This window comes from Pteropus alecto, unplaced genomic scaffold (genome assembly GCF_000325575.1).
Source record: "Pteropus alecto unplaced genomic scaffold, ASM32557v1 scaffold20, whole genome shotgun sequence".
Taxonomy (NCBI): domain Eukaryota; kingdom Metazoa; phylum Chordata; class Mammalia; order Chiroptera; family Pteropodidae; genus Pteropus; species Pteropus alecto.
In genome coordinates, this window is record NW_006436298.1 from 27,091,096 (window position 1) to 27,105,585 (window position 14,490).

The 14,490-nt window shown below is 31.3% G+C and overlaps 1 protein-coding gene across 2 annotated transcripts in view; it reads right to left on the reverse strand.

The window, feature by feature from the left end:
• Positions 1–14,490, reverse strand: part of CHD1 (chromodomain helicase DNA binding protein 1) — a 67,853-nt gene that overhangs the window by 7,002 nt on the left and 46,361 nt on the right. Inside the window, exons 23-32 of one of the 2 annotated variants that reach the window (XM_025047713.1) lie at positions 14,137–14,297; positions 12,786–12,827; positions 11,636–11,766; positions 10,590–10,728; positions 10,226–10,376; positions 9,571–9,693; positions 8,716–8,841; positions 7,996–8,256; positions 7,497–7,637; positions 2,729–2,907 (exon numbers count right to left, since the gene is read on the reverse strand). In XM_025047713.1, the coding sequence (XP_024903481.1) occupies positions 2,729–2,907; positions 7,497–7,637; positions 7,996–8,256; positions 8,716–8,841; positions 9,571–9,693; positions 10,226–10,376; positions 10,590–10,728; positions 11,636–11,766; positions 12,786–12,827; positions 14,137–14,297 (1,454 nt within the window). The remainder of the gene's footprint in view (positions 1–2,728; positions 2,908–7,496; positions 7,638–7,995; positions 8,257–8,715; positions 8,842–9,570; positions 9,694–10,225; positions 10,377–10,589; positions 10,729–11,635; positions 11,767–12,785; positions 12,828–14,136; positions 14,298–14,490) is intronic. The other variant, XM_006913244.3, reaches the window with a different exon arrangement.

Here is a 14,490-nt window from a genome sequence, read left to right on the forward strand (position 1 = left end):
ACACAAACCTAAGAGTGAGTCCCTCTTTAAAGTTCAGCCCTGGATGCCTTCTTAGCCATACCCCACTCCCAACCCAACAAAGCCGTTCACTTGAGTCCATTTTTTCTTTTATAAAATAGAAGTAAATTGTTTGGATTTCCTAAACGTGACATTGTTAAAAAGATCAGTTAGAATAAAGAACACGTAAGTGCTCTGAAAGACAAATGAAATAAAAACATACATTATATTACTAAGATTATCACTTGATTGAAAGTGATTTTTAAATAAAAACTAATATTCCATTTCCATACCAAATATTCATTTGGTCAACAGATGTATAAAAAATCTGAGTAAGAAATAAAGCAGTTTATTTTAGTTACTGTAAAAACTGCTTAACATCAATTGCTCTGTAATTATGAGTCAAGTCTCTATAATTACAGGTAAGGTCTGTGTCTTCTTTCATTATGTAAAATCAATAACTATAGCTGTGTTCTTAGGGTGGGGTGGGGTGAGGTGGGGTAAGACGAGTTAGCAGTTCAATGACAGCTTTTAATATATGGAACTCTTTTCCTTGCTCCCAAGATTTTTTTCACAATCTTACTCTGAGACAGCACTCAGAGTAAACGCTAATTTACTTTCTGATATATTTCTCAACTGGAGTCTTTCTGTTCTCTCTTCCCCTTTAAAGAAATCTGGTATAACCAGAGACAGTGGCAGGCAGCAGGGGAATATGAAGTCAAAGTAGAAGGAAACTAAATGGGGGAAGGGAAAAACAGTAATATGCCAACTGGGTAAAAAGAGGGATCAAACCTTTGGAGGTAAAGACAAACATGAAGAAAAGCCTCCTGGCTATTGGTCTCTTTTCTTTCATATATCCCCACCCCTTTTCTAATAACAAACTAAATCTGAAATAGCATTTATTTGTTTTAGCCACTATGTAATTTCAATAAGATGTTTATTTCTAACCTAGAAAGCAAATAAAATAGATTCCTCCCTCTTCGCCACCTCAAAAATCTAAACTCTGTAAGGTCTTAAAAACTAGTATGTAGTACACAATGACATACTTTTGGATAGAAATCATGCTCTTTTACTGTGGTGCCTGGTGGATACTAGACTTATGAGGAGGGAGTACTTCGTAAACTATGTAATAGTCTAAGCACTATACTATAATACCTGAAACTAATATAATACTGAATGTCAAAAAAAAAAAAAAAAAAAAAAGAAAGAAAGAAAAAGAAAAAAAAGAAAAGGAAAAGAAACCAGGTTCCTTTACACTAAAAAGTAGGGGAGAACTTTTAACATACTCCTTTAACTAAATTTAACTTTAAGAATAATTCACTGCATTGCCTTTATTTTCCTAACTTTATCACAAACAATCAAGAACACGTTTGGGAGCTACTAACACAAAATTTAACTTTGGCTCTTGAATACAGAAAGACAGAGAACTGGCTATATTCTCATTAAACCTTAATATATATAATTGAACTTTATTGTATTCTTGCTCTATGGTTCTGTGTTTTGGGAACCGTCGTGAGTTGAAAGAGCTTGAGAAGAATAAAATAATTGTTTTATGGTATTTAAGAAAAGCATTAAAGCTCCAGTACATATATTCAAACCAAAGTAAGAGATTAAGCCAAATGGTATAAATATAGTACTTTAGGATTATTATCTCTCATTCCTCATAATATATCATTCAATAATTGGAAAACATGTAGTGCCCCACAGTTTATAACGGGCTTCAAGTACAGATGTTACCATTTCACAGATGAAAATACTGGGGGCAACTGTTCAAGGCCACAAAGTCAAAAATTAGGCAAGATGGAGACTAAGCACATCTTCTGATATCAACTCTAGTGATCATTCCATGGCATTACAGGTACATGATTTCAGGCTATTATTATTGTTCCATGCATGGCTTTAATTTCTTTAACCTTGATAGCTCAGTTTCACTTGTTTTCAAAAGCCTAGTGACCATAATTAACTTTTTATCTCCTCTCTCTATAATGGGTCCTGGTTGAGTTTAAGGAAAAAGGAGAAAAGTATAGAATTTCCGCCCCCCTTTTTACTTTAATCATTGTCAATCCTCCAGAAATACGGTATTAGTTTTTGTTTTGATGTGTAGCTGGCACTGCATATAGCAGAGAAATCAGCAGACTAATAAACTGATATCAGTGACTGGTTTGTGCTCATTTTATTTTTTTCCTTACTTGTCTAGTAGTTTGGTTTAATACTGATCTGGATTTGGTAATCATTAAGTGATCTGTATAGTAAAGCAGTGCAGATTTAGAATTTTAAGATCAACTGTACTGCTGCTGCTTCTAAAATAAAGGGGAAAATAGAATTCTGCATTTTACATTGCTTGAGGATATTATTTTTTACAAGGCTTTATACTCATACCCAGAAGATGAACTGCTAAGTTTACATAACAATACATTTATTTGTTTGGCATACCAATTTCTAAAGATATTATGTAAGATTTTTAAAAATAAAATGTAATCTGAATTTTAATGAAACAGCTTTCACTATTTCTTATTTAAAGGTAGAGATTCCAACTGTGATTTATTATGATGCATAATTAAGCAATCACTTATGAATAAAAAGCTTTAAAGTTAAAGGAAAAAAAATGAAAACAATCATCCTCAGGTTACCTCTCTAAACATTATATAAGTTATCTAAACTTCAGAAGTAGAAAAATACATTGAAATATGAGACAAATAGATGGTTACATAATCACAAATTTAACACTTACTTTCTCCACTGCTTGATTTGTTCAGGATTCGTATACTCTTTCAGACATTCTGTGATATGGTCTCCAATTTTTATTAAACACTGTCTAGTATGCTCCAGTTGTTCTCTTTCTGAAAGGCCTTTCTCAGGCCTATCAAGTTGTTTCAAAGCTGCTTTGACAGGCCTCATTCTTTCTTTACACTTTAAAATGGAAAAATAAAAACATAAATACAAGTATTAAAAACACGAATTCAACAAAGATCTTCTTTCAATGATATTTACATGAGTAAAAATAACATTGTTTGATGCTAAAATAAGAATTAAATCTCACCTCACAGCTCTTAAATATCTGGAGTTTCCCCCATAGATTCTCTAGAAAGCAAAGCTTTCCATTATTATTTAAAATCAGTCTTTGTGTAAGTAAAAGCTTTGGATTTTTAGTCTGTAAAAATGGTACTTTTTACACTGTACCACTCTATTATAAGCACTCTTAAACAGAATGTTAAAAGATAAAATATTTCAGAGTTTAATATTCTATACTCACTATAATATAGAATAAAATATAAAAAATAAGGGTTTTTACTGGTAAGTTATTAAAATCAAAATGACTGCAAGTATAAATTGTCTACTCCTCTAAACCTTTGAGACAAAACAGCTAATAATGAATTTTGCTACTATCATATTTTAGTGGTCAGGGAGTTGGTGGTTGATAGAAACCAACCTTTTTCCCTGGCCTATATTATCACTGGGATGCTAACAAAAGAATGACATACTCAAATTATATGATTCAGCTGAAGTTCAATTTTTGTAATAAAAACTAACCTATACCAAAGCCAGAATAAAGATATTACTAAAAAAAGCAAATTATAGATAAAATTTATAGATAAAAATGCAAAACAAATTTATAATTAACAATAATTATATCTACAAGTAGTAAATTCCAGGAATGCAAGAATGGATCAACTACAGACAATATATTTAGTTGAGTCAACAACATTTATTTTAAAAAAGAAATCCTCACACATCACTACTGTGAAGGGCCATTCTTATTATAAATTAAGTGTATATATATATTTGCAGATTTGTATTTAAGTACTCTAATCAGTTTTACTCCAAATTAACTTGAAAAGTTGTCCACCTTTTGTCAGGAATACCTTAAAAAGCTTTGGAATTTTGTAATCTTTATTTAAATAAATTAGAACTCAGCCAGGCCTGATGTCTTTTTCTAAAAAGGGAAAATCTTTAATATCCTTCTAATTTTTAGCATTATTCATAGTTGTTCTCTATATTTCCTGTTTCTTGTTCAATTTTGGTAGTTTATAATCTACTAGAAAAAATATTTATTCAAAATATGTAAATTGAGTACAAACTATTTTCTAGGTATTGTTCTAGAACCAATAAAAAGAGCAGTAAATAAACAGAGACCCTGCCTTATACCTGTACTCTAGCAGAAGAGAGCCAATAAACAAGACACAGTGTGTTAGAGGATGACAACTATTACATAGAAAAATAAAGCAAGAAGAAGTATGGAACTTTCTACTTTATATAAGATTTCAGAGAAGGATGATGTTTGAGTAGACATCTAAAGAAAATGAAGGAGTAAGCCATCTTGAGCAAAGAGAAGAGCAAGAACAAATGTCCTAAACTTGGTCAAGGGAACAGTATGAATACAGTGTGGCTGAAACCAAGTGAGTGAGAAAACTAGCAGGAGGTGATGGGGACTAAACCAGATGCTATATCTTTTAGGCTACTGTTATCAATCTTTTATCCTATATGAGAGGGAAAGCCATTTGAGAATTTTAGGCAGAAAAGTAACATGTGGTGACTTTATTCTCCCTATAACAGTCATTATCACTCTCGTTGCTATGTGAAGAATGAACTGAGGTATAAAAGGGCATACAGGCAAGATGAGAAGGGTGGAAGCAGTGAGAACAACTATAAAGCGATTGAAATAATCCAGAAAAGAGATAGCTGGGGCTTGAACCAGTGGTAGAGCTAATATGATTTGCTCATTGACTGTAGGTGGATAAAAAGGAGAGGAATTGATGACTAAAATCTATGCTGAAGTCAAGGTCTGGAGATGGGAATTGGAAAAATGGCAAATACTTGTAAAGTACTTAGCTATCAGAGGTTATGCATTACTTAAAAAATGCGCCTCATCTGATTCTGACAACAGACCTTCACAATACCACTTGATTTTATAGAGGAAATTAAAGCTTGAAATGACATCTGTCAAACCAAGTATGACCTCAAACTCTACTCTCTTAAGTGCTAAATTATACTGATATTTCGAAAAACAAATCTGTAAGACATAAGGAAAATCAAGAGGTGTCAAATAAGGCAAAGATATCACAGTAAATATTGAGAAAAGGCCCCTTAACTTAATAATCAGAGCTATTCCCAAGTAAAATTTACAGCTGACCGTTGAATGATGCAGGGGTTAGGGGCACCCACTGGCCCTCTATATGCACAGATTCCCAACCACCAATTGACCTTGAGTAACTTGGGTTTGAACTGCATGGGTCAACTGAAAAATATCCGAGTGTAAGTAGACCCACACAATCCAAACCTGTGTGTTCAAGAGTCAACTGTATATAGCAGTAAAGTCCTAACCATGTAAGCTGAGAAGTCTGGCTCCAAAGTCTATGTTTAAGACTATTCAATTCTTTCTCTCCATAATTCAAGAGATTTGAAGATTACTTATGAAAGTTAATGGAAAAAAATTCATTGGGTACATCAGGCAATTTTCCTTTTCAGCATTATATTAACAAGTCAACAGGCTAAGGAGAGGTCCCTCTCAGTGCCTTTACTCTTGTCTCTCACTGTTTCTCACTGTCCCACTCACTCTCTGCCTCTGAGAAGAGACCACACTCTGTCTATGGAGTGTTATCCCTTTTCTAATAAACTTTCCTTTTTGACTCTTTAAAAAAAAAAGGCTAAGGAGGAAATGTGGGCAAAGAAAAGAGGCAAGAGGTGCAATTTCACCTAACTCAGTAATGAGGCAGGCAGAGTAGGGGAAGCAGTTCAAAAGTGTTCAATGTTTTCACCTCAGAAAAGTAAAGCACACCACTACCACTCTCCACTCCAACCCACCCCAGTGAGGGTGTAAAAAATCAATAGAAAACGGATAGAAGATAGATGAAGATCTAGATCACAAATGGAAAGGTTAGCCTTAAAAAGGTGCTAAGGAATCCCAGCATGTGAGCATAAAGAGAGAAAAATGAAAATCCAGAGATAAGGTATACATTCAAGTAAATAAAATGGAAGACAGGAGCAAGAACAGCTTATTTTGAATGTTCCCAATATTCTCAGGATTGAATGGATGTCAACAGCCAAAAGCGAGAAAGAAAACTGGCAGGAACTATTATATTTAAAGAGCATAAAAAATATTTAAAGCTAAATTAAGGCATGTCACAGGATTAGTAGGAAAAGAATAAATGGTTTCATTAATCAACACTCTCTAGTCAGGATACAAAATAGAAGAAAATGGGACAAGGTGAGCTGGGATCAAGAATGGCATAGTAGAGGTCAAACACAAACATAATTTTAAAATGTGAAAATTTCTCTTTCAAGTACAGTATTTGATTATACCAGTGATAAAACCGGTTTAAGATTACACCTAAGTCTAACAAGTGATGGGGTTATGTTAATAGCTCCATACAGTATAAGATTCAGATTCTAGAAATCCCTGAAGATTCTTATATGACCATGTATATACATATATCTGTGCATACATATAAATGAGATATTTATAGACTATAAATTTTCCCTTCAATTGCTACCTGTAATTATATATTTTCTATTCAAGTCCTAATAATTTATACCTGTCTCATAATCAGTCTTTTTTTCTCTAACATTATTACTCTTTCTTGATTTTGTTCTGTATCTAGACTTTTTCAATCATCTATCAATCTACTAGCATCTCTGAATTCAATAACAACATCCAACACAACCACTAACAATTTTCTGAGCAGAGCACTGTTTTGAAAACTTTTACATGTATCAACTCATTTAATCCTCATACTTTCCTAACAGCAGCACTCTGGCTTCAGAGTCAGTATATTTAACCAGCATACACGCTGCTTTCCCAACACTGCAACCTCACTATAAAGTTTTCCTCAAAAGTCATATCGGAATCAATTTCCAGTTGAGACAACTGTGGGTTCCTGATTATATCCAGTAACTAAGCCATATGGGAAAAGGACAAGATAGACTCTCCTTTACTTGATAAAAAGCATGGAAGCATGTAAAACCACTTTATTGTAGACCAGTGTTACTCAAAGTGTGGTGTATGAACTCTGTGATAGTCCACAAGGGGATAGGTACAGAAATTTTAGAAACTATTTTATCAATTTGACAGTGCAATTTTCTGTCTACTTAATCTAGGAATAAAACATATATTTTCTATATATTCTTTAAATTTTCACTTCTTGTTTTCATTGTATATTCTAAAAATACTAGACTGCAAAAGACTAGAAAAGAACCTAGTCCTTCACTGTAGATAAGTACTACTTTTATATAGATGATAGGTTCAGGAATTGAAAGGTTTAAAAGTCGCTCTAAGTAGTCCCTACACACCTCCTCTTAAAGTCTTTATTTTATTAAAAAGTTTTTCTAAGTTGATTCTAAATTTAAGATACCTTTCAAAATTTAAATATATCATTTTTATTAATCTGAACTGCAGTACTATCAAATTCAAATACATTTCTAAATTAAAAGCTCCAGAAGATGAAATTGCAATTTAAATGTTATAAGAATTACTACTAATAACCAGAAAGCCTACTACTTACAATGCTGAATGTCTTTTGATCCAGCTCTTCAGATTCTTCTGATATGGGAACTGGTTCACCACTTGCAGTGATATGAACTGGAGCATCTGACACTGCAGACTTCTTGGATCTTTCTTTGCTATCAGACTTGGATTCACTCAACTGAAGAAAAAGAGAAAATAAAAATGAAACCTAACAACAAAAACAAAATGATTAACACCTGCAGAAAATAATTACTCTCTTATTATATTTCACAGTTGCTATTTACATTTATTATTCTTATCTATTTTATCTTTTCCCATTTTATTTGGGGAAACTAAAAATAAAACTACTCAGTAATATTACCTTAAGGAACTTAAAAAAAGGATTCGAACCTATTTTTCTCCTCTACTAGACACCCACATGTATTTTAAAAGAACTGTTACATTACTAAGGCTAATTTGGGCTGATAGGCAATTTATTTTCCTAAAATGTAAGTTGATTGTGTAACTATCTAAATTTTACATTATGATTTGCGTACCTTTTCTTCCTTTATGTCTTTTTCTTTCTGCATAGCTTCTTTTACTTTTTCTCTTTTTTCTTTAAAATCTTTTTCCTTTATATCTTTCTTATCCTCTTTTTCTTTTATCTCCCTTTTAAGTTCTCTTTTATTCTCCTTTTCTTTTGCTTCCCTCTTTTCTTCTGGTTCCTTCTTTATACAAACATCTGAATCAGGTTTTTCTTCACTGTCTCTTTCTGTTTTAATTTTTTTATTTGGATGTTTCACAGAAGTGATCTCATCCTGGAAAGTGCAAGTATGGCCAATGTATTACTAACCAAATCTTGACAAAGATTAATTTTTCTTTGCATGGCTATGGTTTGCATGTATGTGGATTCTGAAAGAAATAACCCAGAATCTCATTAATAATGATACATGCAATGTTTACCTTCCTATAAAAACTAAGGTAAGCCAGTCCTATTCAAAATTCCTAATAAAATTAAAGGAGACAGAACCTTTCTCAAATGGCAAATGTTTGAAAAGGAAGGACCTTTGCTCTATTCCCTAGTGATATATAATATTCTACTGGATGGGTAGAATACCGGTCTATAAATGAGACTACATACTGAACTATAAAAGAAAACTTCAGTACATAAAAATAAAATTTCAGACCTTAGTTCATATTTCAAATTTAAAGAATACCAAAACAAGCCATGTTCCCTTTCTATATAAAGAGGTTGCTTTTCTAAAACACATTCTTACCTTATCATCTTCATCAGACTTTTCTGAAGGCAGGGGAGAAGAATCACTCTTCATTTCCTCTTTCACTTTTATAGACTTCATTGCTTTATTCTTCTTAGCTCTTGCTTTTCTCCTCTTTGAACCTCCCTAAAAATAATTATATTTATTCTAACCAACTCCACAGATTCCATTTTAAAAAAAAACACTTCTTAAATACTAAATCTAAAAAGCTAAAAAAAATATTCCTAGCCAATTCTTAGCCTGTTAATAATAAGCTACATCAGTTTTAGAAAGTCAACGAAAGTCATAAAACTTAATGAATTAAATATATGTTAATGTGAATAATAAATATTAACATACATTTTTTTCATTAAAAAAAATGAGAAGTAAAGAGAAATAGAAGGAGGGTTTTTCACTATCCTAAGTTATTCAACTAAATTCAGTGCTACCAGATATAGCATTAGAAATCATTTTTAACGGTATGTAGGTAGTTATAACATTGTGATCACAAGTAAATTTTTAAAGGTCACTGTAGTTTCTAATTACCTCTTTTAGCGTCTTTTTCTTACTTTTTTAGAGACCCCAAAACAGTAATGGAGGCTTGACCGCTCGAAAAGTACTCCATTCTAAGTACGTTGCCCCACTCCCTCTCCAAATACTAGGGGGAAAAAAAACTAACCCCACTTCTGACTCATCAGTATTAACATGAATGTTGAGATAATTTAAGGCAAAATATTACCATATTCAAATAATGTTACTAAAGTACAGAAAAATACACTTATAGGCTCATATTAACTGGATGTCTACAGTAATCAATGAAATAGATTTATCTTACTGAAAAGTAAAGTACTCTTAAGTATTTGAATTTTAACTTACTGCACCAGAGAGTCTCTGAGCTTCTTTTCTTGCAATATCTTTACTAAGTAATTTGATGAGGTAGTCTGCACGTGTCTGCAACTGTTTCGCTTGTGGTTTTTTATCAGGATCATCTGGAAGAATCTGAAAAGCAATTAATTTTTTCAGGTTGTCTTTAATAAACATGAGAAATTTATAAGCTAAAAACTGCTTATCCATTTAAAAAAATATGTATAATTAAGTTACCATTCTTTAAGTTTGTAGGAATAAACAACCTAGCATGCAAAACACATATTTTTATACCTATGCCACAGCCAAAGATTTAGCTTCCCTGGAAATGAATTCTAAATACACAAGAAAAAAAATCCCTCCGTTCAAAATGAGAACATACAGTATGAGGCTGGAAATTTCTTTTGAATATACAATAGTGTATTTAGCATCCAATGTTATACACTTTTACCTCAGTAACAAAAATATAATTTCAGAGATAAAGCAAAATCTCAAGAGATCATTTAAATTCAACCCCATCATGAACACCAGATGCTAAAGAAGCCAAGGTCACACAGCTAGCTAGAGTCTTGATTTTCTGACTCCTGGTTGAGTTTATTTCTGACGTAATTTAAAAGCAAAAATTAAATTCAACATTAATGATCAACAGAATCAAATATTTAAGTACCTTGTGTGTTAGACTGAGGTCAGGATCCATTTTAATCATTTCCCAGCTTCCATATCCATATTCGTAGATACCAATTAACAAATTGGAATCATCTTCTTTGCCCCAATCTATATCAAAATGAGCTGCCTTTGTATGGCATGGGATAGTATACCTAGCATTAAAGTTAATAACCAATGTCAACTTTATAATTGGCTTATTAAAAATTTTGAATAACATATAACTTAAAATACTGTATTTTATGTTTAAAAACATGAGTCAAACTCACCAATGACACAATGACATAAAAAAACACTTTAACCTACATTGATATCCAAATTATTGAATAACAATGAATATTTTACAATGGAAAAAGTAAATAACTCACTGCTTTCTTTCTTCTGGATCTGAAGGAATGGATTTGTGCAATGGTATTAATTCTTCTTCATGGGAGATGACTAGCTTGGCATTCACCTGTACTCCTGATATTCGGAATGTTGGACCCTTTACTTTTCCAAGTCTACCACCTTAATTTTTTTAAAAGAATATAAAAAAGTATAAACTATATAATTCTACAACATAAAAAAGCAACATATGGTATTACTTATATGAATACATATTATTTACCTATATTAATAAACATTACTTATTTATATTAAGGGGAGATTTGCTGACAAAAATTTTATTACTATGCGCTGAGTTAATATTAATGTTCAAGATTTTTAAATACAAATTAGTGACTATAATATAGCAGTAGGAATTCATAAAAAGCATTTCACATATTTAAGTGTTTTACCAATTGTACAAGATATATCATATCAATCTATTAAAATATGGCCAGCTTCTAAATAAAAGTTCTAGTGTTCTCTTTTCCCCCAGTATGTCTGATTACTAAATCGCATCTAAATATTTTTTAATTAATTAATTTTTTTACGGTGACATTGGTTAACGAAATCCAGTAAGTTTCAGCTGTACACTTTAAAAGTAAGGCATATATATGTTTTACACTGTGTGTTTACCTCCAATAGTTAGATTTCTTTCTGTCACCACATATTTGACCGCCTTTATCTCTTCTAAATATTATTTAGGTAGATGAATTACAAAATAAGCAAAGTGAAGTAACTATACCCAAAACCAATATCACATTGTGTATTCTTATAATCTTTTCCCAGTCACCTATGCTAATAATATAGTACAACTAATTCCTGATGTTACCTCCCAGCCAGAATTATACCAGGCAGATAGATTCTATCGCCTTCAATAATATAATTCTGTTCCTCATTTCCTATTACCCAGGAATGACACTGATCTGTTTTGTAAAGCATCTTTTAAGACTGATGAATAGATAAGGTATAATAATATCTACCTAACTTAATAAAAGCATATTTTGAAACTTCCATTTACTTCTTTAAATCACTCTCATTTTAGTATTACCTGTCCGTTCTGTTCCTGAAGAATTATCCTTTAAAGCTTTAATGCAACCATTATGTACTAATTCTCCTAGTCGTCTGAGGTCTGTCTCTGACTTATCAACCAATTCAGCATCTCGAGCAATTGCATCTAATCTGTAATAAAATAATACAATTTTCAGGTAAATAGGCAAAATAAAGTGGTGCCATTTAAGACAGAAAAAGTTTCACTTACTCTCAAGTTCTACAAAACACATTTGCATGTCCTACAAATTCTAATTTACATAACTGGCACAGGGTACACAAAACTAGTAAGATCTGGTGGGTAAACGATCCATTTATATACTGAAGGATAATAATAAAATTAACCAATTAAATACAGAGCAAATGGTATGCTCCAGATTTAAAGATTATATTAATAATCCTATAAAAGCTTTTCATAATTGACCAGATCTTAAGTTCAAAAGAAGTGGCTAAGCATGATGATAATTATAAATGAAAAAGATTATAAAACTTGTTTTTTATTACTATGCGCTGAGTTAATATTCATGTTCAAAATGTTTTTTCATCATATAAAACAATTATGCAAGTCTTTCATTGCACTGCATGAAAGTCACCTTAAATTAAAACAGAAAATATCTTTAAGAGGGAGTTTTGGAGAGAAAAAAAGAAAAACAGAGTTAACAAATTTGAGTCTTTACAACTCTATATCCAGAGGGTTTGCTACAAAAAAGGACAAAGAATATCCAAATCATCAATAATTAGATTAACCAATAACTTAAAATAAAACCAGTCTTTAAGCCAGAAGGCTGTTAGCAACTCAGCTTCTCTAAGAATGAATCTGCTAGTTTATAACTTAAAAAAAAAAAAAAAAAAACCCGAGATAAAACATTTGAAAAATATCTTACACTACAAAAATGAAAAGTAATTTACAAACATGTCTTTCATAGAATCCTTAATTTGCAGATAAAATGTGAGACTAGAATGAATTAAGGATAGTACAAGAACATTTTTAAAAAATACACATGAATTTTATTTTCTATAGATTAACTTTGTAAATGCCTGTTTTAATGCAAATTTAACAAAGTAGCTAAATTGAATATTAGTATAAACAAATAAAGCTGACAAGCACATAACTCATGCTATAATTCTATGAGAATAATAAATGTATTTACCTTTCCAGAGGGCCACCAAATTTCTTGTAACTCTTGATAAACCTAATAGAAAATAATTATTTGGTTTAAATGGTGCCTTCACAATCTATTAAAAAATACATTTATAAATACATAGAAATAAGAAAATATTTGTTAGTGGAAAAATTAATTCAAAGCACCATTACTAAAAAAAATGAATAATTTATGCTAGAAATCAAAATGTTAAAACATTAAAATATATCAAGACAAGACATATTTTAACAACCAGGATGATGTTTATAAACCAATATAAATAAAACAATAGAAGCTAAATTTTATTTTAGAAATTACTTTATTATTTTCACAAGACAAAAAAGGTTCAAGACTACCATGGGAAGTGGCTCCAGAATTGTCAATCATATTACACCTCCCCACATTCCAAGTGTTGATAAAATTTTACTGAATATAGGTTTAATTCAGATGTATGGTATTGTACCAGCGATGGAAAAATAAAAATTTTATTTAAGAACAAAGCGGTTGATGGATGAGAGAAAATATCCAGGAAAAGTAGAAGTTGAAATGCCTCTTCAACTAAAGACAAAGTCCAGCAAATCAGGTGGTCATAAAAGTACCCTTAATAAAATCTAACAATATATTTAGTTTTCTGGTAGAAAGAATGAGGAAGAACTTTATCGGTCAGGTCTATGATGTAAAAGAAAAGAGTTACAATGGCTTGAAAGAAACAACAAACTCTCAAAATACAACAATAAACAACCTTTTTACAAATTTCACAAGCAAAAATATTACATAAACAAAATTAAACTATTATTATATTCCCCTTAAATAAATCTGTATATAGACATAAACATATTTTGAAAGAAAATTACTACAATTTATCTTGCATGGCCAACCTTACCTCAATTCCTACTTGGACATATCAGAAGTGATTGTAACATAGTTACTTTCAAAAAGCCAATCACCTCAGAGTTAAAAAGCTAGAAAACTACAGAACTAAATTCTTCCCACATAAAAATAGTAATGTCGGGAGTCATAAGTTCAGTGAGAATATTTACTAAATAAACCTAATGTATTGAAATATATGTTCATATTCAAAAGGACTACTATTCTGAACACATTAATAAAACTAAAAGAAATTTAGCAGTCTGAATAGACTAATAAATAAATAAATAATATGCAAAGATCAGATGCCAAACTTGGTTTTTCTCTTACAGTTATAATGAACACTCAAAAGCAGAAACACCCAATCTGTACAGTTATATTTGCCTCCTCTAAAACTTTCATCTTAATCTTTGAAGCCCATGGGATTTCTCTATTTTAGTTGCACCCTCTAATAAAAAGCAGGTTGAAGTAAAATGGTCTTAAGTCATCTTACCGCCGAATTTCTGCATCACTAAATCCTTTAATATTCTCTCGAGGGATAGTCCGTGGTCTTCCACGTTTCTTTGGCCTTTTCCTTTCTGAGATTGAATCACTATCAGATCCAGAGTATCTCCTACTTCTACTGCGCCTCCCTTCACTTCCATTGAAACTAATCTGGAATTTGATAACAAAAATTTACCCAAGCTTAAAACAGGTTTCCATTATAAGAGCAAAGAAAACACTATAAGATTGACAGAATTAACAAATTCAAATATTTTTCTATATATCAAAAATATTCTATAAACAAAATTAAAAAGTAAACAAAATAGAGAAAAATATAGCATGTTAATGACAATGAGTTATTAAT